Source organism: Suillus subaureus (assembly GCF_016647635.1).
Source record: "Suillus subaureus strain MN1 chromosome Unknown BJ212scaffold_32, whole genome shotgun sequence".
In the NCBI taxonomy this organism is placed as follows: Eukaryota; Fungi; Basidiomycota; class Agaricomycetes; order Boletales; family Suillaceae; genus Suillus; species Suillus subaureus.
The window spans coordinates 265,492-292,420 of record NW_024538588.1 but is presented as its reverse complement, the minus strand read 5'-3'; the positions used below and the strand labels follow the sequence as shown (position 1 = coordinate 292,420).

Here is a 26,929-nt window from a genome sequence, read left to right as displayed (position 1 = left end):
CCAGATGACATTGTATACCAGGCACAATGCAGGGGGGATACAAGCTTGGACACTCATGGGGTAGAAAGGCAGGAGGGAAAGAATTTGGAAGTGGTTCTTGAGCACACCAAAAATGTGCTCAATAACATTCTGGAGCATGGCATGCCATAGATTGAATAATTCCATGTGATTACAAGGCCTGAAAAGGGTCAGTATGTAAATGAAGCAATTGTAAAGGCTCTTACCTGAGATGGCCCCTGCCCCATTCAGCTAGGTGATAGTGCACATTGCAATATAGTATGAGTAACTCATCACAGGCTCCAAATCCCACATCCACAAGATAGTATTTTCTGGGGGGGATGTTGAAATCCTTGATCCAAGTGTTATGATACATATGAGCATCAGCCACTGACCCCTCCCAACCACTCGAGACATAGAGAAATGACATGTTGGATGTGCAAGTGACAAGGCAGTTCTGAGTTAAGTTGCCCTTGCAATTGCAAGCAGCATCACACCCTTTGTTGTTAGGGTGGCAAGGAATGTGGTACTGTCGATAGTGCTGATAGTGTCAGCAAAGTAGGGATAGTATTTGGTATTTTGCAGGATCTCAAGGGAGGTTGGGTCATCTCCAGCAGGTAGCCAGATATACAACTGATAGATAGGGGGGGACACAAATGCATTAAGTATATGTTTGAAATACCTTTAAAATTTCAGTGAGTTTGTCAACAAGGAGCCAGGATTAACATACTTCAAAATTGTTTCATTGGAATGTTGGAACCATTCACCAAGGTGATGAGTAGAGAGCCCTGTTACTATAGCATACAAAAAAATTGAAAGCTGCTCCTCAAGTGATATAAATTTTGAATTGTGGCACCCCAAATCATGAAGTAGAGATAAAAGTACATAAAATACATGACAGCATACACCAAGTTCACATTGTATATGATCTGGATGTCCTGTAAGTAGTTCATTAACTCAACCCATTCCTGTGAGAGTAGAGGTGTGGTATGGCTGCTTCTCATAGTGAGAGCCAGAGTAGAGTCAAAGGGCTTGTGAGGCAGACACTGAAATCACTGTGGCTGCACAAGAGGCACCAAAGAACATCTTCATGATGTGCTGAAGCTAAAGCTCTTCCACACCATCCGTGTTGACTATGGTAGTACCATCAAGATTTTCAACAGTAGAGCCACCTGTTGCATTTGAGTTGTTATCAGGGGCAGGGTCATCAGTATTCATGGCATTGACAACATGTATTGGTGGCAAATATGATATCCTTTATCAGCAATGAGCGTGACATCTATGTTGATACTCCACCCTTACAAATCATGACCAAGCAAACTTGGATTGAGTCAAGTTAAGTTGGCAAAATTTTCATATCCGAACAGACTCTTAGTAACTCATTAGATGAATTTGAATGGATAGATATAACCTTGGAGGTGTATTAATATTTATAACTAAATTTTCGAAATGAAGTTGATATGTAATGTATGCAGATTATAGAACAAATTCTCCCTGTTTTTGCTAAACTTACTCTGAATTTAATCAATAGAATTTGATCCTTATGCATATTTGTGATTTTATCCAGAAACTGTTCATCATCCGCACGATAGACAAATAGGTGACTATATCTCAGGATATGCGTTACATCTGTTTACAGAACTTTTCTGGCTGTGTCTCAGGTGTAACAAAATGTGATACTTTATATTTCTCTTGTCATGCAAGATCTCTTTGACATTTGAAATTTTACATCCGCTTAGACGACAACCTAATTATTAAGTATTATCTTAACATTTCGCACGACATTCAAACCAGTCTGGAATCCCCGATGTGCTACGGAAAGTCATCCAATTAGAATAATTGTTTGTTTGTTGTAGCATCAACACTTGGCTCTGTGTGATAGGGCGGGAATTCATAGATACATGATGTTCACCTTAAAATTAGTACGGTGTTGTGGTACGGCTCTGCGCACCTTCACGTCAACTGCAAGCCAAAGCCATGAAAATCCTCTGGTAAGTTGAAGAGCTTTCATGTCTGCGTATCCGACAATGCGTTCCAGTAGGGCCTCCCATTTCGCTCGCCCCCCGCACCCCAAATGCCCCGACGCGGCGGGCCAATCCAAAAACGCCGTATCGAGCACGTAAAGAAGGTAATCGTTGTAGCAAGCGGAAAGGGGGGTGTGGGTAAGAGCACGATAGCAGGTACGTCTCAGTAGTCACTGATCCGAACTTTGACTGACCATGAATGAAGTAAATCTTGCTTTCTCCCTTGCAATGCTGTCTCATCGACCACGAGTTGGCATACTTGACTTGGACATTTTTGGACCTTCTATACCTACCTTGATGGGACTCCAGCATTCGGACGACCCACATTTAACTCCTGGTTCGTTTCCTGGCACACACTGAACTTTTAGGTGACCCTGTTACTAGCTGGCGCTCTCGTCCCCATAATCAATCATGGTGTTCCTACCATGTCCATGGGCTACCTTGTCCCTCGGCCACCGCCTGACTCCACAGAATTTGAAGGTGCAATTGTCTGGCGCGGCCTTATGGTTCAAAAAGCCGTGCAGCAGCTCCTCTTCGATGTCGACTGGCGGGACACTGGCGGATCTGGTCCTGGGCTGGACGTACTAATCATAGATATGCCTCCAGGGACGGGAGATGTCCCCCTTACACTGGGACAATTAGTTGTCGTTGACGGTTCGCTTCCACGAGCTCTTCAAATGCTGTTCGCCGTCTAAAATGAAATAGGCGCAGTCATCGTTTCAACTCCACAGGACGTCGCGCTAGCAGATGTAAGAAGAGGAATCTCTATGTTCAAAAAGATCTCCGTTCCAGTAAGTATTATATACACTGTCTTTCGTCCTCACTCTCATTGTGTTCTTTACCATCTGCAGATAACAGGCCTCATCCTTAACCAAGCGTCCTTCCTGTGTCCTTCTTGCAACACGGCGCATGAGCTATTCGGGACTTCAGCTAACGCGTCGCGCCTCGGGATCCCTCTCCTAGCGCAACTCCCTCTTGTTGGGGGTGTGAGCTGGGGTGGAGATCGCGGCACTCCATACGTCCTTGAAGGAAACAGAGGTGGAAAAGACGGCAGGGCGGGAGAGATGTGGCGAGATGCGATGAACGGAGCGGCAAGCAAAATTTGGGGATTAGTTTACAGTTGAGTGAGTACTACCATGCAAGATCCTTCTGTACCTTGCCTCGGCATAGCTAAACCCTCACTAGCCCTACCTGTCACATTACTGATTGTTACACGGAAAGGCTGTGTTCTATTGCATCTGCCATGAATAATAATATAACTGCAATACAAGAAATGAGTCCGAGTGTGTAATTGCACAATATAAACGGTTAAATGGGACTGGGCCAACAGATCCGTATCAACACACTGAGAATCCTCCAAAATCCAAAAACGCCTCCTCCAGTGACATTTTTCGAACAACAAGCGCTTCGACGATCAGCCGAGGTTCTAACATTGCCGCCTCGATCTCAGCAGTAGGAGATTTGGACGAAGTCAACATGATCTCAGGTGGGGAGGCCAACTTGTCTGTAACGGACTGGTGACAATACGTTTCCGCAAAAATAGAAGAGGGTGACCCAGAGCATACTTCGACATCTCGGGGGTCTGTTTTGGAGACAATAAAGTCAACCGCTGGAACGTAGACAAGGGAATTGAGGCTACCTTCGAGGTGTGCATCATCATGCACTGAGGTCTCGATTTCGGGGGGCGCGGACGCCACGCGCAAGTCTTCAGGCTCAAGTGTGACGTGAAAGTATTCCAGGCCTGAGACAAGCTCGCCCCTTTCCTCGGTATTAATGGTTGGAACGTGCATGAGATGAGGATCACGCTTGGCCTCACGTCGCTTGTCTCTTGCTGCGCGGCGCTTGGATTGTTTACTGTCAGTCGCTGAGTGGATTGGGGGCTCAGTTGGGTGTGTATGGTTGAGAACATTGGAGTAGTGCAAGTGATGTGTATGATGCTCGAAATGTGAATTAGGCTGAGTACGGGTATGCGCAAGCAAATGTTTAGGTTTCTTGCCCTTGCCTTTGCGCCTATCCGAGTGGCCTTACATGGTGCTCGCAACACGGCGGCGGAATGGGCGAGGTTTATACACGGTCGCAATTTCGAGGTCCAGCGTAAGTGCCGCGCCGTCTGATGACGAGTCACCTTTCTCATCGTCCATGCAGAACACTTCCAAATGGCTGCTTGTTGTTGCAAGATCATCGTCCGCATCAGCAGTCTCCAGTTCGGTCTCCGTAGTCGTTGTCGTCTCTGAGTCCTCGTTCATCAATTGCCTACGTCTCCTTCGTTTGCCTCCATCCCCGCCCCAGTCTTCAATGACTCCGCTCACCTCCGCTGGCACCTCAATCTCCTTCACCACTATAACACTGGCGCCAATCTCGCCAGCCATCTCTTCCAGGGTACCCAATGTTTCCTCCATCTCCCGCCTCCCCAGCCCTATTAGTACGCCGGAGTCAGCCACACCAAGCTCGTAGTATGCTTGTCCACCGCCTTCCAGAAGACGCCATTTAAGTTGTGTGACAAGATGGGTGAAACGAGAGGGGGAAGGAGAAAGGAGATGAAGCTTGTACTCTACATTACCCTGTGAGTAGTAATTGGTAGGAAGGGTATTGGCGTATGCAATAAACAGTAATGAAACGCACCTCTTCGCTTTCCGGAACTAGTTGCGGTATTCCTCGTCGAAGGATTTCGTTGCGTGTTGGTGTTGGAGGTAAGGAAGTGAGTGTGTCCCATGGGGAGGGCACTCGTGGGCTCTCCGAGTCAGATTCACCGAACATTCGGGACTCTGTGTGCTCGGAAGATAGACCTAATGCGTTTAGAGAACTAAAGATGCAGATAAGTTGTTCAGTGTATTCGAGTGATCATCGCTGTCCGTCCTTACGAATCTGCCAACTCGGCGATCAAGCTACAGTAGTTCACTCAGAAGTTATGTAAATAAATGAAATGAAATTACATAATTCGAGTGAGTCACTGTAATGTGAGTCACAATAATGACTTGTATGTAGCAGTATAACCTATCAAAATACAAATGACACGCTACGTCTCACATGTCCTTGGCACTACTAGACCGACACTGACTAGTATTTCATTGGTAAGGAGTATGCGATGACCCTGGTTGACAATGACAGCGATAATTCCGCATTGGATGCCGACACACGACACTCGTGAGTTGTTCTAAAAGTTTCCTTATCTAAGCAAGCCGATGGCGAGCATAGATTTTTGTCTATGTGATGATACTACTGTAAGTCGCGGACAAACAAACTCATCGGTATCTCAACTGGGTGATTTTTTGAGGTCAGTCTGACCCCAGATTTGAATTCAGAGCCTCAAAAGATGTCTAAATTAGACCTGGTCAATTCTAAAATGTCGTTGTCAATGTTGACTTGACCGTATGGCCATCAGCTAAACCTTCGCATGAGAGACGTTCTGCACCTTGTCGCAGAAGAGCATCCTCCTAATCCTCACTGTATCCTAAGCCTTCCCATGCAGTATTGCTAAACCTTGTTAGGCATAGTAGTATTTCTAAATTTTTTCATGTTTTATTGCTAAATGTCCTCCGAAACCTTTTATTCGTCATACTTGTAGTCCACTAGGGCCGCCGGCCCATCTGTTTTGCTCAGGCAAGTTTTGAGCAGTTAAGCGATTTTGCATGCAGTAGTCACACTTCCAGTACTAATGAGAAACGTTAAACTGGAATATTAAGACTAGGGAAAGATTTAGAACTTGGGGAGCAATACTACATGAAAAGGTTTAGGTAGCTAACTTTGGCTCTATACAGCGAGGATACTCTTCTGCAACAAGGAGCAAAACGTCTCCCATGTGAAGGTTTAGCCGCGGTGCATGGTGGCCAAGGTTTAGGGTCCGCTTAAATAATTTATGAGAGGACCGCCGTAAGGTCAAGTCGACACTAACAACGACATTTTGAATTGATCAGGCCTGATGATTCCTGCTAGCAACGATCCTCCGTATAAAGAACTTTTTCGCAAGGACCGTCTGGCATTCACCGAGCATTTCACAGCTGCCATCTACTCTTTTAGCCTGTCTAATGACTCGGACATCCTGGCTCGTTCGCCTTTCCTGATGACAGACGATGAACTACAGACTTTCCAGTTGTTAATCAAGAGTAAGAGTGTTTACACTCATTGGGTAACAAAGTACGCCGTTCGTATTGCTCGATACATCGAGGCAGCTACTGGGGCTCTGGATGCATTTGTTCCGGCTCACTCTGAGATGGCAGAAGTCCTCCCTGTACACCTTTGTTTATATGAGGTGCAGGATGGTGGATCTACTCCAGAATAGGGTTGTAGTAGGTATTTACCCTTGTTTCACTTGATCTTATATTTGATAAGGATGCGCGCCTCCAGTGGTGGGCTGCATGGTTTCTCGTGTTGGGCCGGATCTGGCGGAAGTCCTGGTGGGGGTGCCCGGGATCAGACATGAGCCCCCCTCGATGCGCACGTGGAGTTGGACCTCTGGATATTGTGAGCAACCAAGGGTGTGCCTGCTTCTGAATAGGCTGAGCGGACTCGCTGGTTCATGAGCTGCAGCGATCGACGTCACTTCAGAATTCTCCACGCCGGATGCATCTTTGTCATGAATGCATTGAGAGTGTCATGGTAGTCGTGATATGTCCACGAGGATTGTGCAAAATTTCCAAGAGTGAAATCGACGAAGTATAGCTACGTATACAGATACAGGAATAAAATGCGGTACGAGTTCTTTGTCAACCCTTAACGCCACTTGATAACACGTGTTCTAATCATAGAATACCAGAGCTCTCAGCTCGATGGATTCCCGAGGCGGCGTTCCCTCTGGAGTGTTCGGGTCTTGGAAGCCAGTGTGAGGGGTCAACCTCGCGACACTACCATCCTGTATTGAGTCAGAGCTGAGACCCTTTTAGCACGACCGAAAGCTCCCCCAAGTTACTTCGCTCACCATTTGATAAGAACATACTCTTCTGGGGACATTGCCTTCATATATTTCCACTGGTGGTTTGGGTTGTATTTAACTCCAAATGTCTCACCCTCGCGGTCAGGGTATATATGAGCGACGGGCACCAAGTCTTTCTGGAAGTCGACACTGCGGAAATCGCATAGTGCAAGCGGCCAATCTACAGCTGCATGCGATATAGGTCGCCAAAGGTTTATTATTTGGAAGCGTCTGCGGAGGAGGGAATGAGCTTCTGTTGGCGGGAGGTGCCTATGAACACGACCAATGGACGCCGCAGGCGTTTGGTCCACATGAACCCGAGAGACTGGTTGACGTTTCTGTGGGTTAAAGTTATCCAGCTCGCCTGGGCGACGGCGACGAATAGCTGCGATATAAACTAAGATCGAGACGTCGTTTCAAATTAGTGATCGACGCACTGTGATCAAAGACGATAACTTTGGTTGCTCCCGTGACCCTCTGGATGAGGTCGATACTCTCAGGGTAGTATTCGCGCTCAATCTCATCATCATTCAGGAAGCTAGTATGCTTCGGGGCTTCTCGTCCATACTGAAATCCGGCATTGTCAAGCTTGTAAAGTTCCTCTTTCCCGCGCATGTCCTCGACTTGCATATCATGCGGGTCCTCGATCCAGTTGCGAGCCGGCTTTTCTGTGGCACTATCTGCATACACTCTATTGTAGGGCCGAGAGCCGTCAGGTGGAGCGAGTAAGTAGTTGAAGATGGCAATGGTGTCAGAACCCATGGTTGGTCCGTTGGTGCTGGATGTAAAGCAGAATGGAAGCGTCCCTGGTATCACAAGTTATATCCTACTTATATGTCTTCAAGGCCCCAGGAAGCCGGCTGACCTACATATCATATGATCAATATTCCTGGCCAAATATTGTCAATGTGGGTGAAAATATCTCATACACATATGACGCCACCGAACTGCGGGATGAGCGATGATCCAAAGTTGTAGAGCTTCTTATAAACTTACCTTAATTACTAAGTCTCCCTCATCAGCTATCTCCGTTGGGGCGAGAATGATCGACTTCGTAGTCAAAAACACCGTTTGACTCGTTGAAACTGCTCTGGTATACATATAACGTGCTCAGCACCAGTAATTATTGATGACGCTGACCATCAACGTTGAAAACAGCCAACATAAGTAAACTCTATGCAGACCACCGGCCGGTGAAGCCTGGAAATATGTCTCTCAAAGGTTGAAGAAGACAAGATCTCACTAAAGGCATAATTTATCACACAAGGCCGAGCATGTAGCTGCCAAGCAGTATGGAACTATAATGGGAGATCATGAGTGATGACATGGACAGGCTCGAGCTATGTAATATCGGACGCAAGGTTGTAAAGACCATAACAAACAAATGACGCCATGCCAGGGTGCCTCATTGTAGGCGTGCCAGGCCGCGAGGGCAACTCATCCAGTTTCTGCAGCCAAGGATCGACGCGAGCAGCGTGAAACTCGCACAGGGACTTGAAATGGTCACAGGGAAACGTGCATAGATAGTCCATACCTGCTACGATATTTGCGGAGTGTAAAACCAGCCAAGCTCGATCGAATTGTAAGTGCAAAACAGGTGCACAGTATTAATACAACCGCCGGGAGCCATCGATATTCAATGCAGAGCCACCTGCCAAATCGAATGGCATGGATGGAGTACAATGAGGAAGTTGCACGGCACCAACATGAGCCCTATAGCTAGGCATGAGTTAGGTCGTAGAATTATGAGTAGTGCTCAGTCCAACATCCCGCGAGACGTGGAGGAGAACACAATTCAGAAAGCGCACGAATCTACGCATAAATGAAGACTCCAATGGACTGTAGACATCTGTCCGGGTATACCTAGGTTACTGATAAGCAGTTACGAAGATAAATAACAGTCGAAGCCAAGTCGAAAGCCGCAAGCATTGATAAGATTTGGCAACAGAGAGATCGCCCAGAGACAGGTAGACCTATAGATGTACACAGAGCTTTAAAACCTAACCTAACGGAACGTTGCGGGCCGGCTATTTTCGCGCTGTTCCTTGACGACGTTACTAACCTCCTCGAAGCATTCTGATCGATAACCCCACACAAGAGTCCGTGGTATGTAATTTTACTGTTTTTCTATCTATTCCAGCTTCTGATGAGCTCGTTTTATGCTCTTATTTCCCTAGACTCGTCTTGCTGCCCAGTCTGGCAATCCCTCCAAGTCCATGGCAGGTCCCCTCCCGCATACGGACATCCTTGACCAGCTCATCCGGTAACTCCTTACCACTGCCGGTCAACAATATTCTTTTTTTGCCACCAGCTTCTGCGCAAATAGTCTGAACAGTCGGGGTACACCTTTAGGTTGATCGGGTGCAAACAGTATCGGTCAAAATTACTAATCTGCGCAGATTTGAGGCCTAGAAATTGGTAGAATGACAGGTATTCATTTTACTAGGTATATACGACAAAGCATACAGAAGCTCTAAGTTTAGATTTGATCCAGATAATGATGGATCATTCAAGCAGCCTTACATATGTTAAATTATAAAGGGAGAAGGAAAAATGACTCTAATCCACACGTGGACCCGCCAACCTTACGCTCTCTTGTACATCACCCTCGTATAATTTAAACGCCTTCTGGAACATGCCTGCGAGCTTGCGGACCTCGTGCTCGAAAGCCTGCTTGTCCGTCCAAGCAAGAAGCGGGTTAAGCACTTCACGCGGAACACCATCCACTTCAGTAGGAATCTGGAGCCCAAAGACGCCGAATGTCTCGTATTCGCTGTCGAGAAGCTCCCCAGAGTGTACAGCATCGACAATACGACGTGTGTACTTGAGTGGGCAGCGCTTGCCAGTGCCAAACTTGCCACCTGTCCAACCTGTGTTGATTAACCAGCAGGATACGTTGTGTTTGGACATGCGCTCAGCCAGCATTTCTGCGTAGCGTCCAGGCTGAAAATGCAAGGATTAGTTCAGAAGCCCCAGAGAGAGATGAAAGATCCACATGTAATACGATGAAAGGCGCACTGTAACAGGTCGAGAATGTCGGGATCGGCTCGAAGACGCCATCTTCCGTGCCAGGTGTTTTACTACGAGTAGGACTTAGCGAGTGGGACAAACGGAAGCAAGAATGAACTCACGAGGTGTAGCCAGCAAGGAAGTGATAGCTTGCCTGATCGGGGGAAAGTTTACTGACAGGCGGGAGGACACCGAACGCATCGCACGTCAGCATGATAATATTGCTCGGTTGTCTGTCCACCATACACGGGATCTTGGCATTTGGAATGTATTCAATCGGGTATGCGCAGCGCGTATTCTCCGTGATGCTAACATCATCATAATCCGGCACTCGCGTCGCAGGGTTGTACACGACATTCTCCAGAATGGAACCGAAGCGAATGGCATTGTAAATCTCCGGCTCCTTCTCCTGCGACAAATTGATACACTTGGCGTAACATCCTCCTTCGATATTGAACACCCCTGTATCTGACCACACGTGTTCATCATCACCGATGAGAAGGCGGTTAGGGTCAGCAGAGAGTGTTGTTTTTCCAGTTCCAGAGAGGCCAAAGAATAGAGTGACATCGCCCTTCTTCATTCCGACGTTGGCAGATGAGTGAAGGGAGAGTTGGCCAAACTTCACAGGTTGAAGGTAGTGCATGACAGAGAAGACACCCTTCTTCATCTCTCCAGCGTATTCAGTGCCGAGGATAACCATTTCCATACGCTTGAAGTTTATCTCCACCGAGGTAGTAGATGACATGCCCTTAGTGAAACGGTTTGCAGGGAATTGACCAGCGTTGTAGATGATGAAGTCGGGCTCGCCGAAACTGGCTAGCTCTTCCTCAGTCGGGCGGATCAACATGTTGTTCTTCCGGATCATCAGCAGAGGAAAAATATACGTGACAATGGTTACGTACCATGAACAGAGCATGATAAGCACGAGCACATATGACCCGGACCTTGATACGGTATTTAGGATCCCACTGAAAACAATAAGTCGTATAAAGCCCATGCACTTGTGAGACAAGACTTACACCGGCGAAACCATCGAAGACATACACATTGTCACGCGTATTTAAATAGTCGATAGCGCGCTCGCGGTTGATTTCGAACGTGTCTAAAACAGCTACTGAGACAATGGATCAATACACAATAGAACGACACTCACGCTCATCCATCTTGATATTCACGGAGCCCCACCATATATTGTCTTTACTAGTCTCCTCAAAAACGATTCGCTTGTCTTTAGGACTTCTACCAGTCTTCTTGCCTGAAAAGTTGATGAGTGCGCCAGAAGAAGAGATGATCGCGCCTTCGTTCCGGATGGCATCTTCGTAAAGCTGAGCTACAGGCGCATTGCGTTTGAGCTGGATCCTGTCCATGTCAAATCCTGCCTGCGAGAAATACTCGAGGTCGTGGCCGATGACTGTTTGCAGAAAAGTTCAGTGGATAGGAGTAAAGAAGTAGGTGCACCGACGTTTACTGTGAAATTCATTGTCAGAAGTTTGAGCGTAATGTCTGTGTAAGATATGAGGTGTGACGTAGGGTGTCTGGTGCGGATGAACCATGGTAGTGGACGGATACGAAGTCTTGAAAAGATGCTGGTTGATGAAATTTGAAGACAGGTAGGTTTTTTGGTGATTATATACCAACGGCGAGCCATTGCCGGGAATATCCCTATCCCATAATTTTCCGATACCCTGTCACAGTGCTGAACGGGACACCGCCGGAACAAACAGGGTCTTAATCACAGATTGAACCGACTTTATAATAGCATAGGGAAAGGGGTAGAAAGAGGGTACCCATATGCTGAGATAGCGTTAGCAAGCCAGCGTAGGCTAGTATGATACTGATCACTCGACCTTCGGGCGATGGCCTAGAAACTGACATGCAGTGGCCCAAATTCAGTGTTGCGCCGACGGAGTTATGATTTGAATATGAATATCACATTCAGGTGGTACCGCCTCAGCTCACTGGATAATTCCAAGTTGTCAGAACTTCAGTGGGGGCCATGTACACTGATGCTGGGGGATAAATTCATTGTTAGGATCGACACCATACGGCTCGGATGGAGTGAGTGCAAGCACAGGGTAATTTCCATACTATGGGCATAATATATACTGTGCGGAATGGACACACTTCCATTACGAAAGTTAAAAGCTGCTTTAGTCTGTTGGTATATGGTGAAGCTAGGTTGTGAGTTGTACCGCAGGGCAGTATAAGTATATGACAAGAAATTCTGAGTTATTCAATATTCAGAGTCACACGCGTGCCGAACCTGGTCGGCCCGTACAAGTACACTCATTTCAGCTCACTTTCGAAACTTCTCTCCCACAAGCAAACATGCCTCCAGCTCTCTCTAATGCCGTGCGTTGCATGTCCTTGATTTAAAGTATCTAATTGTATTGATAGCATCGTGACAGATGACTGTAAAGCGCATCCACAGGGAGGTCGCAGATGCCAAGAAAGAGGACCTAGGCTCCATCACCCTCGCACCCTCCACCGACAACCTCTTTCGCTGGGCAGGTACCATCCCTGGACCCCAAGGGAGCCCATATGAAGGCGGCGTATTCAACATTAATATTCAGCTGGCAAACGACTATCCGCAAGCACCTTCCACACCCAACTAGCGTGTTCACTAATCGTTTTGTGATAGTTTCTCGGCACCAAAGGTTACCTTTGTAACCCGGATATACCACATGAATATATCGGACAAGGGCAACATATGCATTGATATTCTCAAACAGAACTGGTCACCTGCGTTGTCACTCTTCAAGGTCATGCTCTCCCTCTCATCCCTTCTTACCGACCCTAATCCGCGTAAGTACATGCTATTTTCACTCCTGATCCTTTCATTGTACCTTCCGTACTTGTTTTGGACATATTTTCACCCCATGCGTCTATTTTGGCTGACCGATGTTCTTTGTTCCTAGAAGATCCTCTCGGTAAGCTCCATCATCATCCTGTTCTTGTCCTATCTTTCTGAACCACGATCGCTTTGTGCACACACAGTCCCCTCGATCGCAACTGAATATATCCGGAATCGGGTACAGCACGACCGCACAGCCCGGAGGTGGACAGAGCTGTATGCCCGATCACCCGCATCTATGCCTGCACCGACTCTACCCATTGCATCCACGTCCACGTTCTCCGTCCGTGTCCCCGCATCCACATCTACATCCACGCCCACAACCTCAACATCTGTAACTCAAACTTCTAAGGGTAAATCTCGTGCCTCAACCAATCAACCTGCGCGTGGCTCGGGCTCGTCGAATGTTCTTGCCGAGACAATTGATATTTCTGACTCCGATGACGAGTTGTCGCGACTACCGCCCACGCGCAAACGTCCACGCGACCTTTCCAATGAAGTGGATATCGATCTTGTGGAGGTAGAGCAGCGTGTAACCAGACGCCGGCGCGCAGGTGGCGGTGGGAGTGTGGTTCCGAGTGTCTCTAGAGGCTCCGGAGGAAGTGGGAGTATCGTAAGAGCTGGGGAAGTGATTATCATTGATGATTAGTACGGTGTATGAGGGCTCTTTGAATCACACAATCGGAACACCGCCTATCACAACTATATGAATCCACTTCAAAATAATTTTACCACATAAAAGGACATCAGTAATAACATTCCCTAGACCTTTTTAAGGGTACAGGTTTGGTTTCATTTCACGTGAGCGACATAAGAAATAAAGGTAATAAACCTTGGAAGAACCGATCCTACAGATTACATATGACGGTCCAGGAGTCTGTTTCTGCACGCCGCACACTTGTCCTCTGAACACCGTGCCGTCTGCTCGCGCCTGCTGAAGTTTGTTTCATTACTCATCCAAAGCACACATTATAGAGTTTCGCATCTACTTTGCCTTATGCTGCCGTATCATGTACTACTTCTGTCTTTTGGTTCGCAATAAAACCTGACCGAGTCCCTCGAACATATGAGCTGGGGGGACTCCGCTTGCCTAATGATTTGCTTCAGATGCTCGCTAGAAATTTCCGACATCTTCAACGCCCTCAAATCTCCCACAGTACTGACCACGACCTGAGACACCCTCTTCCTTCGGATTCCCCCGACTCCCAAGAGGTGCTGGGTTTCAGCTAAAGAAAAGACGCAGAAACATCTTTTTTCATCCAAGCTTTAAACATTGTCAGGACATATAGCTACCCACTTAGATAAATACTATGACGAAAATATTGCTTAGACCTATGTCTCCTTTACAAGAATCCACGTAAATCAATACCCAGACGAAAATGGGAGTGAATAAACACGAATTCTCTTGCTGCTCTCTGCAGAGCACTAGACACCTCTTAGCAGCCGCCGAGCATCTCCCGTGTTATACACCATTGCCAGTCGATATATGCACGCGCTCCTGGAAAGCAATTGAGGTCAAGCCGGTTGCTGCGCCAGAGTCAGCTACAAGCTTAGCGTGATGCTCTCGAATGCCGAGGATCAGGCGTGGTCCCAGTACAAACGACTGCACGACCATCAAAATCTGAAGGAAGCCATAATAAAGCTGAGTTTCCCGGGAAAATTGGTCCTATAGCAATTATGAATCGTGGTCGCATGTAGTGGGAGGTTGACATACTGCTGAGATCGTTGGTGACAAAATAACGAGGCTGAGGCAAGAAATAACAACAAAACTAGCAGTTTTGATAGTTCAGCGGATAAAGAGAACCATATTCACATTATGAACTCACCTCGCAAAGTAAACCACATGAGTTTTCATCAATACCGTAAAATAGTCCCCGACAATCCCTCCTGCCGAATGTTGTCGTAGTTCACGGAAGTGACTTTACAGCAATCCAAGCTGCGAGACACAGTACGAGGACCTCCCACACAGTGGCAAGTATCCAAGTGATGGAATCCAGAAGTATGACATCTCCGCAAAGCCAATCGAGCACTGGTAGGTCCCAGAGAGAATGAGCTCCTCTGAAATTCATCAATGGGATGCGCATTTTTTGTCATCCACAATTAATCTTACCTCCTGAAGAATGCATCGTCGACATTATACCGAACACTCCATTGAAAATATTGACAACCAGGAAGGTGACAATAAGAAAAATCTGAATCTTTCTGGATCCTTGATACATGGCATGTAACCGAGTGATGATGATGACTTGCAGCATGTTTAGTCTAGTTAATACTACTGAGGTCTTGCAAGTGCCAAGCTCACCCCACAGCATTGCAAATACTATAAAACCTGTCCAATTCCATACAACGTACATAATAAAGCCTGACAGATCGAGTTAGTGAGCAGCCTCAGATAACACACACTCCAAACAGACTCACATCTGTAGTGTGGCAGTCATTAGTAAACCAGGAAGTTAGCAAAGGATCACACTCACTCCTACAGAGGGTTGCCGTTAATTGGAGGGAATAGCAGGTATTGGTGCAGAAGACTCACTGCATCTGTCGCCGGAATCGTCGGAACACCACCTGTACGCCGCCGGTCAGAAGAAGCAAAGACATAGAACGTAAGATATACTCATCATGTCCAAGCTGATTGTGAGAGATGATGCATTAGTACAAGGATGGTCCTGAGTCTTCCAAACATACACAGCAGATATTATTCCAAGATAGCGCACCTAAGATACTTTCAAGTCAGCACAACATGTCAACCGTGATAGGGCAAGCCACAGACACTGAGATACAGAACTGTCATTAGAGACCAGCGTTGCCTCTGGAACTAATGATATTGTGCGTGTTCTCCATCATGAGACTCTACTTACCCAGACCAGTTCAACCTGAGAAATCATTCTTAGCGAGATAGCTGTTCTAGTCATAGTACCAACATACCTCTTGACCGAACGTAAGTGCTGGAAATATTTGTAGGCTATCAGCGATTCTTCAATATGATCATGCTCACCCCAATCATACATCACTACAACAAAGGAGGCAACTACGAAATCGCAGTCAAGGTCAGATCGAGACATTGGCAGCATCAACATCCAACTGCTCTCCACGAACCTACAGAATAGCTTAAAACACGATATGAATTGATGGACGGCCACCAAGTAGGATCATTTGAGACAATTACCATATTGGTAGAGAATGAGGCCTTGAGGTGTGGGTGAGATAGCATAAAGGTGCATCAAAGCCGCGTTCGATTCATGGCGCATCACGCTCGTGAGGACCTCGCCACACCCAGATTGTCGGACCCCGTAAACCCTGTTCGCCCACCACGCTTCTTAGCAGAACGCGTCACCCTACGCATTCGATATCTTGTCTGTAATCTTGAAACATGGCGAGTTTCTTCAGCAAAGATGCATCCATCATTGACCTGGATTTTAGGAAGTCGATCCTTTGGCCGATGCCCTTCCACCACGTTATGCCATCGAGTCCGATGACGAGGACGAATACAACCCACTAACCACTGAACGAGCTGATCAAGTTCCGATTGTAAACATCAAAATCGAGGGCCAATTCAACACTGGCTGTCCCCTTGTCATCGTATCAGGCTCTGCAGGAGACTTTTGGGCTGATGGCGCAAACTTAGGGGAACAGCAGGGCACAATATTCGTCAACAATATTCAGGTTAGTGCATGCTCTAGGTTCTTTAATATACGGACACAAATCAAGTGTTACAGGTGGGATTTCTTTTTAAACCCTCATCAACTCGCGCGGTTGTACTGGTGTCCGAGGCCACTACGGCGTTGCCGTTATGGTCCATGAACAAGTATGTAAGTGGTATCCTGGATCGCCTCCAACCGTCCGCGTGAGTACTCTGTCTGCGGCTGTGTGAACAAAGCTGACCGTTTCAACCTTTCAGCACTTCCATCCTTGATGTGTATTCCATACAAAGCTACATTTCATCAGAGCCCTTGCCTGTGCATGAGGCGCCCGTTCGCTATTTGTCTCTACGGGACATATCCTTGGTATGCATAGCATCCATATTAAGTGAACTTCTGACCGAAATATTTCTAGGATCCCTTTCAAAGTTTTGCGCCTCCAAATATTCTCCAGTCGACATCGGCGGCATTTATGTCTGCGATGAACATACGCACTCTATCTTCGTCCCATCAAAGTCATGCAGTGATTTTACTCCTTCCATCACCAGGGATACCCCGCACCGCGCCATCCAAACTATCAAGTAGTAGACTTTCACGACCGTCAGGGGATCAAGCATGGTCTGTTGAAATGATGGCGGAAGTGGATGAAAAGCTGTTTGGGGTGGTTAATGCGGAACGGTCCGGTACTTGGGCACTCAGGAGTGCAGCTGCAGGGAGTGCATTTGGTCTGTCAAAAAAGAGGCAGAATCTTGCGGAGGTTGGTGAGGGTAGCATGTACATATAACTATTAAAAGTCCAGGAAGTAGGTGTTCAGCACAGCACAAATGAAAAGGAAAGCGTCTTCATATCTTCTGTATCCGCGACGGTTCACAGACACAGAAGACATGAAGGCTAAATTTCGATGATTATGTAAGCCATTATGTATTGGTAAACCAAACTTGTATTTGATGGCATCGATAGAGCAGCCATGGTGAGTCTCGCGTTTAAACATTTATACGCACTAACTTTAACCGATTCTTACAGAGTGACAATGCAGGTCTGCTATTCCGCGCTATCTAGCTAGTACATCGCGGACTGATCACTTTACAGAGTATAAGGAGGCCTTCGCGCTCTTCGACAAGAAGGGCACAGGCGCTGTTCCACGAGAGACATTAGGCGATCTCCTCCGCGCCCTCGGCCAGAACCCAACCCAGGCTGAAGTGACCGAGATCATCGCGAATGCGCCACGAGAAGGTACAGTCTCGGATGCTTTTGATTGATGTTGGTTCTATAATAATTTACTTTGGGACAGTTGACTACAAGACATTTTTGACAATCCTCAATAGACCAGATGGATTTAAGCCTGCAGGAACACCTGGTACGTTTTACATCGTTCGTTGTAGCATAACAATCTGTTGATCGTTATGTAGAGGAGTTTATCCGAGGATTCCAGGTGTTTGATAAAGAGGGGAACGGTTTCATTGGGGCTGGAGAGCTAAGATATGTGCTGACGCAACTTGGCGAGAAGATGTCAGACGAAGAGGTCGATGAATTACTCAAAGGCGTTCAGATCGGCCCGTAAGTAGCCAATCTCTATTTGTTGTCATATCCGGCTAACCACTTAATTCAGCGACGGAAACGTGAACTACGAATCATTCGTGCGCACAATACTTAGTCAATGATCATAACATCTTGTTTTCCATCAACACCTGGACCTTACTGTATCTATTCCATATGTCCATCCATAAAGATAAATAACAAAATGCATTATGACAAGAGTTCTAATCGCTTTCTGACTCGTACTCGTCGTCAGAGATCCGACCATTAACAGACCCACGTTCAGTGATTAATTCCATGACAATTTGCTCTCCATCTCTCAGTCCTGTCTCTGTCAAAGACGCATTTGCTTTCCACCTAAATTCCCTCCGGGGGTACGTTGAAGCGAGTGTAAAGCCCCACCATGCATGTCCTGCCGTCCTGCTATGGATATAAGAATCAAGCTGTGGGATATCATCAACAGCTCCCTCCGGTGCTTGCGAAGGGTCATCTTTCGGTCGAGAAGTGGACGGAATAAGCTGCGAGTCGGCAAAGGCATAGAGAGCAGTAAGGGTCGCCGACGGAGGAAAACTACGGACAACTCGTCCATTGCCGGGTAATTTGACAGCCAATCTCAAGCCGCGTGCCTCGGGTAACAGGAGACGGTTGCGCATGAACTTCCTCCACTCCATACGTACTTCGGCTTGATGCTCCTGCCTGGCTGAATCTTCCTGCTTTCTTTTTGTGTCTTCTGCTTGTTTTCGTACGCGTTCTTCCTCTTCTTTCTCTTGCCGCACTCTCATCTCGATGGCCTCACGATCTCTACGAGCCGTCTCCCTGAATGCGCGATCCTGCTCTTCACGTATACGCCGGTCACGGTCACGGTCTTGTAACACTGTCTTGAATCGTACAAGGAATGGTGTTACACGTGGAAGTAGCTGCGTATTGAGATGGTCGATCAATACTGAAGCAGTTGCGGCTGCACGACCCTGGTGACGTGATAGGATGGTGACAACCGGGGCAGCACCAGAAGGAGCGCCATGGCGCCTGGGCTGAAGCGCGAGGAAGGCCACAAAGGGATATGTAGTGGCTTGCAATTTTTGCGAGGCTGGAGAAGGCTTTATCATTGTAAAAGCTATATTAACTGGTACATACCATCCCATGCAGCTTTGTCCCGGATGTCCCCGCCCCAGACAAGGAAATCATTATCCAGCAAGATCTTGACGAAGGCTCCGTCGGTAAGAGTAGACCTGTGCTCAGAGAACAATATGATAAATCGTACATCATGCACAGGTGAACATTACGTACCTCTTAAAATCTGCATCATCATCGTGTTCAGCGCTCACGAGGACAACACATGCTATACGTCCTTCTTTCTGGCAAATGTCAAGAACCTCTTCATAACTGCCATCAAAGAAGTCTGGTAGAATCTTCTGATTATCATCCGAAGCCGCAGGTGGATATGTATGACGTCTTGTAGTTGATGGTCCTGCCTCGAATCCTGTCGTGACCGCGTTCGCCATGGAACGTTTCGACGAGCATGCACCTGTTTCTTCCTCGAGTTGTTGCACCCACCTCTGGGTGATGCTTCGTGAGTCTGGAGAGGTGGGGCGGTGAGAATGATAGGAATTTATAGTCATGAATGGTAGAGAGGGTATTGGTATGCGGAGGATGCTAAACACGAAGCGCAGCACTCCCGACACGAGGTGTAATGGAACAGCGAGTAGAGACCATAAAAAACCCCAATTGGATCGCGGGTTCTGCAAGAGGTGTCATTATCCATAGACAGCTAGAAAATGGAATATTCGTACACCCTGACCACGGTGAGAATGTCTGATTGTGGATGTCGAGTCTTCATTGTCATCCAGCTCCAACTGTTCTATTGGAGCGGTCTGTGTTGGTGCTATAACTTTAGGGGCATCATTGTCGAACAGGAGGTCTGTGGCTTTCTGCGGACCCCCGTTCAACCGCAAAACACGGCAAGTTATAAGTCAACACTCACTTGAACATCCCATGAGACACTTTCAAGTACACTAACTACGAAGTCCGTGTCATGTGGACCAAGGATACTTTGTAGCTGTTGTAACGCTTCAATTTGAGGGCCTTGTAGTCCGTCCATAGAAAAAGCGAAAGAGCGGGAGCATGCGGCAAGCTTGCTTGTTTTGTAACCCCTACTAAATGGTCACGTGATTCTTGCTTTTTTCATTGCGATCATACTGACAACAGGTGCAGGCCTTGCAAGGTCTCTACCGCGACGATCATCAAAAGATCACCAATACATGCCAGTGAGATGACCCAAGTTGGATTTGAAGACGCTAATCGCCACAGCAGAGAGGGTATGTTTCACCTCGTAGTAAACGCGGTTTGAACTTATGTGGTGTCCAAAGAACCTCTTACTGGCCATGAATTAAGGGATATCAAGGATGCAGCTGATCTCTATCAGTCTGGCTCATTCAAGCTTCAGGTTTGGCCAGATCATTCTAGTGACAACTCGTTGAGCTCACCTTTTTTCAGATTGATGCACTCCTTCCCAATGTCCGACCCAAAGAGTCTGGTCGAGAACAGCTCGATCGTTTTCTTTTTGCTCTGCACACCCACTGCATCTCTATTCCTTCTATTGAACCTCTGAATCCTTTGGCAGCTGCAAAAGCTCTTTCCAAACAAGGCGTTGCAGTTCCATTTGCGTTTCCTCTCCCGTCTCGAGATGTCAAATGGAAAGTCGCATTCGAGCCTCCAAGGGAAATCTGTATTGTTGGAAGTTGGGGAAACGGAATCACTGTAAAAAAGCAGAATGGCAGTCGGTTTGGTGTTGACCTGTCTGTGGAGATGCCCGAGGTGCGCTGTTTGCTTCGTCGTCTTCGTTACTACTGAAGGATGCATCGCAGATTCTTTTTCAAGAAAAAGATTACCTTGATGGGCGTTTCTTCCACAAGAAGTCCTATTACCTCGCTGTTTTAGCTCAATCCATTTCAACCGCTTTCGACGTGGACACCTTTTACTCATCTGTGCATGGAGACCCTCGCCTCACTTCGTTGGTTCTTAGGCCACGGAATGGTATAATTCTTCATTTTGATATCAAAAAGATAACTGACGTCCTTACAAGGGAGTACATCTCATGATTTTTTCAAAAGTCATGCTGAAGTTCATGTTATCCCTGTCCTTTCATCACTGAGTCCATTATCGCCGTCAAGGCTCTTTCCCTCACATTCGAATGTCCGCATGCCTTCCTCTTCGTCCCCACCATCTTTCCCTACTCCAATCTACAACAACGCCATCCTTCTTTCCACATATGCAAACGAAGCCCTCAAGTCCACTCACGGACTCAAAAATGTACTGCCAGCCTTTCATGATGCCTACACCCTTTTAAGAGTGTGGGCTAACCAGCGAGGTTATGGCGACGGTGAATTATGTGTGAGAGGCTTCGAGGGAAAAGGCTCGTTTTGGGCCGGACTACTGCGTTATTTGATATCGGGCGAGGAGCTTGTTGGTACAGAGAGCGGGAGCGCAAAACTGAGGAAGCCGTTGGGAAAGGGATTGAGTTCTTATCAGTTGTTCAAAGCTGCGCTCGATTTTCTTGGTGAAACCTTCGTTCTCCCCATCCATGAGATTAGCTGATAGGGAGTTTAGCAAAGCAGAAGTTTGGCGAGACTCCGGTGTTCACAAAGACGACTAATGGACATAGGGTACGTCTCTGTACACGGACGTGGAACTTGCCCATCGATGTTTCTTTCTAGTGCCCCCCGGAGGAGTATATCACCCACCACCCAGCCGTATTCGTGGATGCAACATCTACTATTAACTTTTTGTCTGATGTTCCTCTCACCTCACTTGACTTGGTGAGCTTCGCTGCCAGCATCTGTAAACACATGCCGCTGACTGTCAATCGTCAAGCTAAGTCACGATGCTAAGGAGACCCTGGAGCAATTAAGCAACCCTGGTACATGTTCTGACACGTTTGCTGAGTGTTTCCTGAAAAATCGGTTCAAACTCTCCTCTCGCTTTGATGCGGTGATCAGGCAAGTATTTTCTTGATTCTTGTGGATTCCACACTTAACCATTTTCAGAGTGGATTTGTCGCAAGCTTCTCGGAACCAGTCTACTTCGGCTCTCGTCGAATATGGGTCTTCTGATGCAGCCCTTCTGGCCTCTATTTCATCCACCCTGCGCCAAGGTCTTGGCAATCGCACCCAAGCAATAGCCATCCTCCAACCCGTCACCCCTTGCCGTCCCATATCCTCCGCAGAAAGCCCCAGCACTTTCACAGTCCACATTGGGCTTATTTATGATCCTGCGCATGCTTTCCGTCTTGTTGACCACGGACCTTCTGCAGAAGATCAAGACTCAAACGTTGCGAAAGAATTCCGGTATCTATGGGGCAGCCGTGCTGAGCTTCGTCGATTCAAGGACGGTCGTATCACGGAGAGTGTGGTTTGGGAAGTTACGACGTCTGATGAACGTGCACATATACCAGTTTCCATCGTCCAACATTTACTGCAACTCCATTTTGGCATTTCCGCCAAATATGCCAGAACGTTGCAGACGCCATTCGACAGCATACTCCGATTGCCGGATGATGTCCGTTGTTTACATCGAGCTACGGGTGGGTATAAGGCTGCATTAACAGCATTCGATGGTGTCGTCAAGAACCTGAAAACACTGGACGAGCAGCTACCACTAGCACTACTGAACGTTAACCCCATTTCTGAATACCTACGGTATACCTCAACATTTGCACCACTACCGATTCCTGTCTCGGCTTCAACAGAATTACCGGAATCTCTGCGTTTTCTCCCAACTATCCCTATCATTCTCGAATTCGAGAAGTCATCTAAGTGGCCGGATGACTTAAAAGCGATTCAGAAAATCAAGCTCGCTTTCTTTGAAATCATCGCCCAGTCACTTATGACTTCAAACACCGGACTCAAGGCGTCAGTTGCTATCGACGATAGCTCAAATCCATTTCAAGGATGCGCAGCGCTTGAAATATTTACTGCTGAAGGCTGGTCATTCTCTGCGTTCATTTGGCACGATCGAGAGGCGACTTTGCTTGACCGAATCATTGACCCTAGCAAGATGTTCGTTGGCCCCAGCAACCAACAATACAACGCGCGGGAACAATGCGAAGCCAAGGTCGCCAAGGAACTCTATACCCGGCGATTCATCCATGCTCCACGACACCATCGTGCCATCGCTAATCTTTGCCACAAGTACAGCGCATACTCTGGCACTGTTCGCCTTGTCAAGCGCTGGCTTGCTGCACATTGGCTGTTGCAACCTCATGTCTCAGAGGAGGCCGTCGAGATCATTTGTGCACTACCATTCGTTGGTGGAAAACAGAAATCGACAGAGAGCGCCGCTACTGTGCCTCATAGTAAAGAACGTGGTTTCTCCCTCGTTTTAGAATTCTTAACAGATTGGAAGTGGGAGGAGCCACTTTGTCTTCCGTTGTATAAGGATGATCCCCCAGCAGCGGCACCTGAAGTGTGGACGTCAAATGGTCCAGATGCAATTGTTGTTCGTCGTCTTCGCGCATTTGCTAAGGAGGCCAGCAAAGCACTCCATAATGCGGAGACGAAAATAGATATCAAGGTTGATTGACAGACCTGCATGTGATGAAATAGCTGACGTTGTCCTTTAGAGTCTCTTCTTACATTCCACTGACGACTACGATATCGTTATCCAACTAAACCCTGCAGTTCTACCCAGGTACTACCAAAACATCAATGCGGAATCGAGTGTTTGGACTAGAGATTCTCATCTGGGCATGACGGAGTCGACGCCCCGCCCAGGATTTGATCCTCTTCCCCTGTTTCTCGCCGATCTGCAGGTATGTCTCGCATATGAACGGAGGGTTCTCTTGACAGTTCTTCCTGTCCAGACCACATTCGCTGATACACTAAAATTCTTTGCTGACCCCTTGGGAGGTGATCGCATTGGAGCAATCTGGCTTCCGGGTCTGGAATCGCCCCGTCCCTTCCGTGCACTAGCAGGTTTCTCGAGTAAGCCATTGCCCAAGGTATGTCGATCCCATTGAACCCTCTGTATCTAAACCAACATTTGATAGGGGGATAAAGCGAAGGACAAGGAACTTGTCATGTTAAATCGACAGGCAGTTCTGGACGACATAGGGCGATTAGGAGCAGGTTTGGTTCAGAAAATTATCGTACATGAACGCATGTAGTCGTATGCACACGTAAACTACAAGCAATTCAGTGAAAGCGACAATTCTACAATCTCACGGGCTCGACAAGAACAAAACCCGGAGACCAGAGCGGGCATGCTGTGTCGAATCGGCTGTCCGCCTCATTTACTGGCTCTCGTCTGAGAGGTCATCGATACTGATTGGATCACTAACTGGAATTCAGTCTGAATCTCCAAGGGAGCTCCTTTGTCTTTGAACCTGACCATATTTGAGGTGAGACTTCCCGGTGGTAGTGCCGATTTCGGAGGGCTACATCATCAACCTCAGATCTTCCGGGCCTACATGTCCGTCATCATGCCTGAACGTTTCTCAATCACGAGTATTATTTTAGCCACTGTGTACTGGCTCACTGCATTTGTTTTTTGTAGGTTATTTCTCTATGCGGGTCTATATCCAGCACGATAGTAATTGGTGCATGGTACTATCTGGCATTGGGGAGTATAACACTTTGAAAGTGTCCGTCTGGCGTCTCATTGCCTCTACATTTCCTCACTAGCGTGTTGGACTCCGAGAGATCCGAGAGGACCAAGACCGAAGGATCCGAGATAGAGAAGGGAAGTGAGTGAGAGGTACGAGCACAAGCCGAAATGGACAGAGGCGAGCGACGTATTGACGTCGGCTCGCGCCCTACATTATTTTCTGTGTTTCATTCTTATATCTGAGTCATAACAGTACTCACCTTAAAAGCGTCAGTAGAAACGCCCTAACATCTCAGTTCTTTCAAGATACTGAGATGTAAGCCTTAAATATCGTCACCCGCATGCTACAAAGTCTAACGATAACGTAGTGTACTTGTTGTATAGGTAGACGAGACATTAACAGAGTTCTTTCAAGATACTGAGATTGTACTTGTTGTATAGACTCCTCGCCCCTCTCGCTCGTCTCATAACAAGATAGCGCATACAGTCGTACGCCACTATACCCTTAACAATATATATATGTGCAGTAATTGCAAAACCCCTCCTTGTTACACACCACTGTCAATTGACTCGTGTATACACTCGGGCTCTTGGAAAGCAATTGTAGTCATAGCAGTTCCTTCCGGGTCGGAGCCGGCCAGAACCTGGAGGTGATATGCTCGAACGCTGAGGATGAGGCGTGGTCCAAGTACACACAGTTCCATGATGGTAGCAATTTGATAAAAGCCACCGTACTCATCAACTCCCGCAGAAGCGATATTCTATAGAAATGATGATGAGTGGTAAGATCCAGATGTCAGTCACAGATTGTGCGTACCGACATATTCGGGGACAGGCCGCCGAATGCGAAACAAGAGACAAAAACAAAGCTAACAGTAAGGAACTTCAAGAACAATGTTAATCACATTCACATGACGAGCTCACGCTGCAAAGTAGAGCACGTGTGTCTTTATTAACACGGCGAAACAGTCCCTGACGGTCCACCCTGTCGATTGTCGTTGCGGTCGACGGAAATGTTTGATCACAATCCAAACTGCAAGACACAATGTGATGACCTCCCATATGAGTCCAGTGACGAACTTCCAATCATAGCCAATCAGAAGTGGGATGTCTTCCTCGTAGTACATGCACTGATAGGTACCGCAAAGGATAAACTCCTCTGAGATTCTTCTCATGAGTGTGCATTTAAATCTATCACAAAAAACCAAGGCTTACCCAAATGAGTATAGCTTTCTACTATCGCGAGGAGCACTCCGGTCGCGATCATGAGAGCCAGAAGAATTGCGACAAGAAAGACAAGTATCTTTCTGGATCCCTGATACATGGCGTATAACCGAATGATCATGACAACTTTGCATGATATTTTAGTCAAGTCTGAGTTACTGCAGTTGAGGAGCTCACCGCCCAGTATGAAAAATATGACAATAGGCATCCAGTCCTGTATGTATGAAACAATAGTGCCTGTAAAATATAGTTACTGATGAGCCCCGCAGATGCTTCAAACAAACTCACAGCTGTTTCGGTTATTATGTTGAACCAACAAGCTGAACAATCTTACTCACCCCTATGTAAAAGTATATTTAGTTGAACCGGAATGGCAACGCTCAGTGCGGAAGACCCACTGTATCTTTCATCGAGACTGATGAGAGACTCCCTGGATTTCGCCAATCAGGGACAATGGACAGAGTATATGTAAGAACATACACAGAATGCTGGTGCTGCTCGTGAGAGATGGCTTTTTAGCATAGTGCTAACTTATTAGCCTCGGAAACATACCCACAGTATAGTATTCCTAGGCAGCGCACCTAGAACATTTTAAGTCAGCACAGCTCGTCAACGGTAATTGTCAAGGGTGCGCACACCGAGATATAGCACTGTGATGAGGGACCAGCGTTGAGACTGCTCCGAAAATTTTACATTACTATCCGTGCTGATATGTGATGCTGCTCACCCAGATCAGCTCGAACTATACAACCGTTCTTAGCGGAATGGATGTTGTGGTAATGGTATCGACTTACTTCTTCTCCAGATATTAGTGCTGGAAGATACGATAAGTACATCAGCAATTCCCTCGTGTATATATTATCTTACTCACCCCAATCGTATACCACCACAACAGAGGATGCAACTACGAAATCATCACTGATTGAGTGAGAGCGTCGCCAACATGATCCGAATTCCTTTCAACGAACCTACATGATAACTGTAAGAAAATGCATAGTTGATCAGTGGCCACCAAGCGGGATCATCTGAGATTCGGCTCATATTCAAGAGATTGATGTCAGTGAATAATGAACTTGGTGGACTAGAATCATTGAAAACGTACACATGTTCGAACGCTGTTATATAGATATGTAAAGCA

General features: G+C 47.0%; 10 protein-coding genes across 10 annotated transcripts; 6 read left to right on the top strand and 4 right to left on the bottom strand.

The window, feature by feature from the left end:
- The first annotated feature begins 1,784 nt into the window (after positions 1-1,784).
- BJ212DRAFT_1377794 (P-loop containing nucleoside triphosphate hydrolase protein) lies at positions 1,785-3,279 on the top strand. The gene is made up of 7 exons (XM_041336531.1): positions 1,785-1,988; positions 2,039-2,177; positions 2,227-2,358; positions 2,406-2,675; positions 2,727-2,812; positions 2,873-3,145; positions 3,207-3,279. Exons 1-6 carry the CDS (start codon positions 1,899-1,901, stop codon positions 3,143-3,145), a joined length of 990 nt encoding a protein of 329 aa, XP_041189517.1. The 5' UTR covers positions 1,785-1,898; the 3' UTR covers positions 3,207-3,279.
- A 79-nt stretch (positions 3,280-3,358) lies between these two features.
- On the bottom strand, positions 3,359-5,090 carry BJ212DRAFT_1302354 (uncharacterized protein; the record flags this gene model as incomplete). Its single annotated transcript, XM_041333250.1, has 5 exons — positions 3,359-3,875; positions 4,050-4,582; positions 4,644-4,824; positions 4,883-4,906; positions 5,080-5,090. The coding sequence occupies 5 exons, from the start codon at positions 5,088-5,090 to the stop codon at positions 3,359-3,361; spliced, it is 1,266 nt and encodes a 421-aa protein (XP_041189516.1).
- Positions 5,091-5,940: 850 nt separating this feature from the next.
- On the top strand, positions 5,941-6,300 carry BJ212DRAFT_1484195 (uncharacterized protein; the record flags this gene model as incomplete). Its single annotated transcript, XM_041340749.1, has 1 exon — positions 5,941-6,300. One exon carries the CDS (start codon positions 5,941-5,943, stop codon positions 6,298-6,300), a length of 360 nt encoding a protein of 119 aa, XP_041189515.1.
- Positions 6,301-6,756: 456 nt separating this feature from the next.
- On the bottom strand, positions 6,757-7,692 carry BJ212DRAFT_1484194 (uncharacterized protein; the record flags this gene model as incomplete). Its single annotated transcript, XM_041340748.1, has 3 exons — positions 6,757-6,886; positions 6,937-7,315; positions 7,368-7,692. 3 exons carry the CDS (start codon positions 7,690-7,692, stop codon positions 6,757-6,759), a joined length of 834 nt encoding a protein of 277 aa, XP_041189514.1.
- A 1,797-nt stretch (positions 7,693-9,489) lies between these two features.
- BJ212DRAFT_1279041 (ATP-utilizing phosphoenolpyruvate carboxykinase) lies at positions 9,490-11,492 on the bottom strand (the record flags this gene model as incomplete). The annotated part of the gene is made up of 7 exons (XM_041331463.1): positions 9,490-9,873; positions 9,926-10,010; positions 10,062-10,792; positions 10,842-10,907; positions 10,959-11,041; positions 11,093-11,350; positions 11,402-11,492. The coding sequence occupies 7 exons, from the start codon at positions 11,490-11,492 to the stop codon at positions 9,490-9,492; spliced, it is 1,698 nt and encodes a 565-aa protein (XP_041189513.1).
- Positions 11,493-12,186: 694 nt separating this feature from the next.
- BJ212DRAFT_1579455 (ubiquitin-conjugating enzyme/RWD-like protein) lies at positions 12,187-13,588 on the top strand. Its single transcript, XM_041342250.1, has 5 exons — positions 12,187-12,291; positions 12,348-12,529; positions 12,581-12,744; positions 12,858-12,869; positions 12,937-13,588. Exons 1-5 carry the CDS (start codon positions 12,268-12,270, stop codon positions 13,440-13,442), a joined length of 888 nt encoding a protein of 295 aa, XP_041189512.1. The 5' UTR covers positions 12,187-12,267; the 3' UTR covers positions 13,443-13,588.
- Positions 13,589-16,022: 2,434 nt separating this feature from the next.
- On the top strand, positions 16,023-17,393 carry BJ212DRAFT_1377747 (uncharacterized protein). The gene is made up of 5 exons (XM_041336530.1): positions 16,023-16,166; positions 16,214-16,456; positions 16,510-16,637; positions 16,692-16,797; positions 16,847-17,393. The coding sequence occupies exons 1-5, from the start codon at positions 16,164-16,166 to the stop codon at positions 17,213-17,215; spliced, it is 849 nt and encodes a 282-aa protein (XP_041189511.1). The 5' UTR covers positions 16,023-16,163; the 3' UTR covers positions 17,216-17,393.
- BJ212DRAFT_1435412 (EF-hand protein) lies at positions 17,392-18,193 on the top strand. Its single transcript, XM_041337724.1, has 6 exons — positions 17,392-17,401; positions 17,455-17,467; positions 17,521-17,664; positions 17,723-17,788; positions 17,841-17,988; positions 18,041-18,193. The coding sequence occupies exons 1-6, from the start codon at positions 17,399-17,401 to the stop codon at positions 18,090-18,092; spliced, it is 426 nt and encodes a 141-aa protein (XP_041189510.1). The 5' UTR covers positions 17,392-17,398; the 3' UTR covers positions 18,093-18,193.
- Positions 18,192-20,150, bottom strand: BJ212DRAFT_1579452 (uncharacterized protein; the record flags this gene model as incomplete). The annotated part of the gene is made up of 5 exons (XM_041342249.1): positions 19,949-20,150; positions 19,758-19,895; positions 19,255-19,706; positions 19,102-19,196; positions 18,192-19,054 (listed from the first exon to the last, which is right to left on the bottom strand). The coding sequence occupies exons 1-5, from the start codon at positions 20,063-20,065 to the stop codon at positions 18,192-18,194; spliced, it is 1,665 nt and encodes a 554-aa protein (XP_041189509.1). The 5' UTR covers positions 20,066-20,150.
- A 1-nt stretch (position 20,151) lies between these two features.
- Positions 20,152-24,215, top strand: BJ212DRAFT_1377736 (Nrap protein). The gene is made up of 12 exons (XM_041336529.1): positions 20,152-20,282; positions 20,334-20,410; positions 20,461-20,781; positions 20,832-21,000; positions 21,050-21,523; positions 21,574-21,629; positions 21,681-21,782; positions 21,838-21,962; positions 22,011-23,535; positions 23,585-23,773; positions 23,825-23,962; positions 24,011-24,215. Exons 1-12 carry the CDS (start codon positions 20,237-20,239, stop codon positions 24,125-24,127), a joined length of 3,339 nt encoding a protein of 1,112 aa, XP_041189508.1. The 5' UTR covers positions 20,152-20,236; the 3' UTR covers positions 24,128-24,215.
- The last annotated feature ends 2,714 nt before the right edge of the window (positions 24,216-26,929 follow it).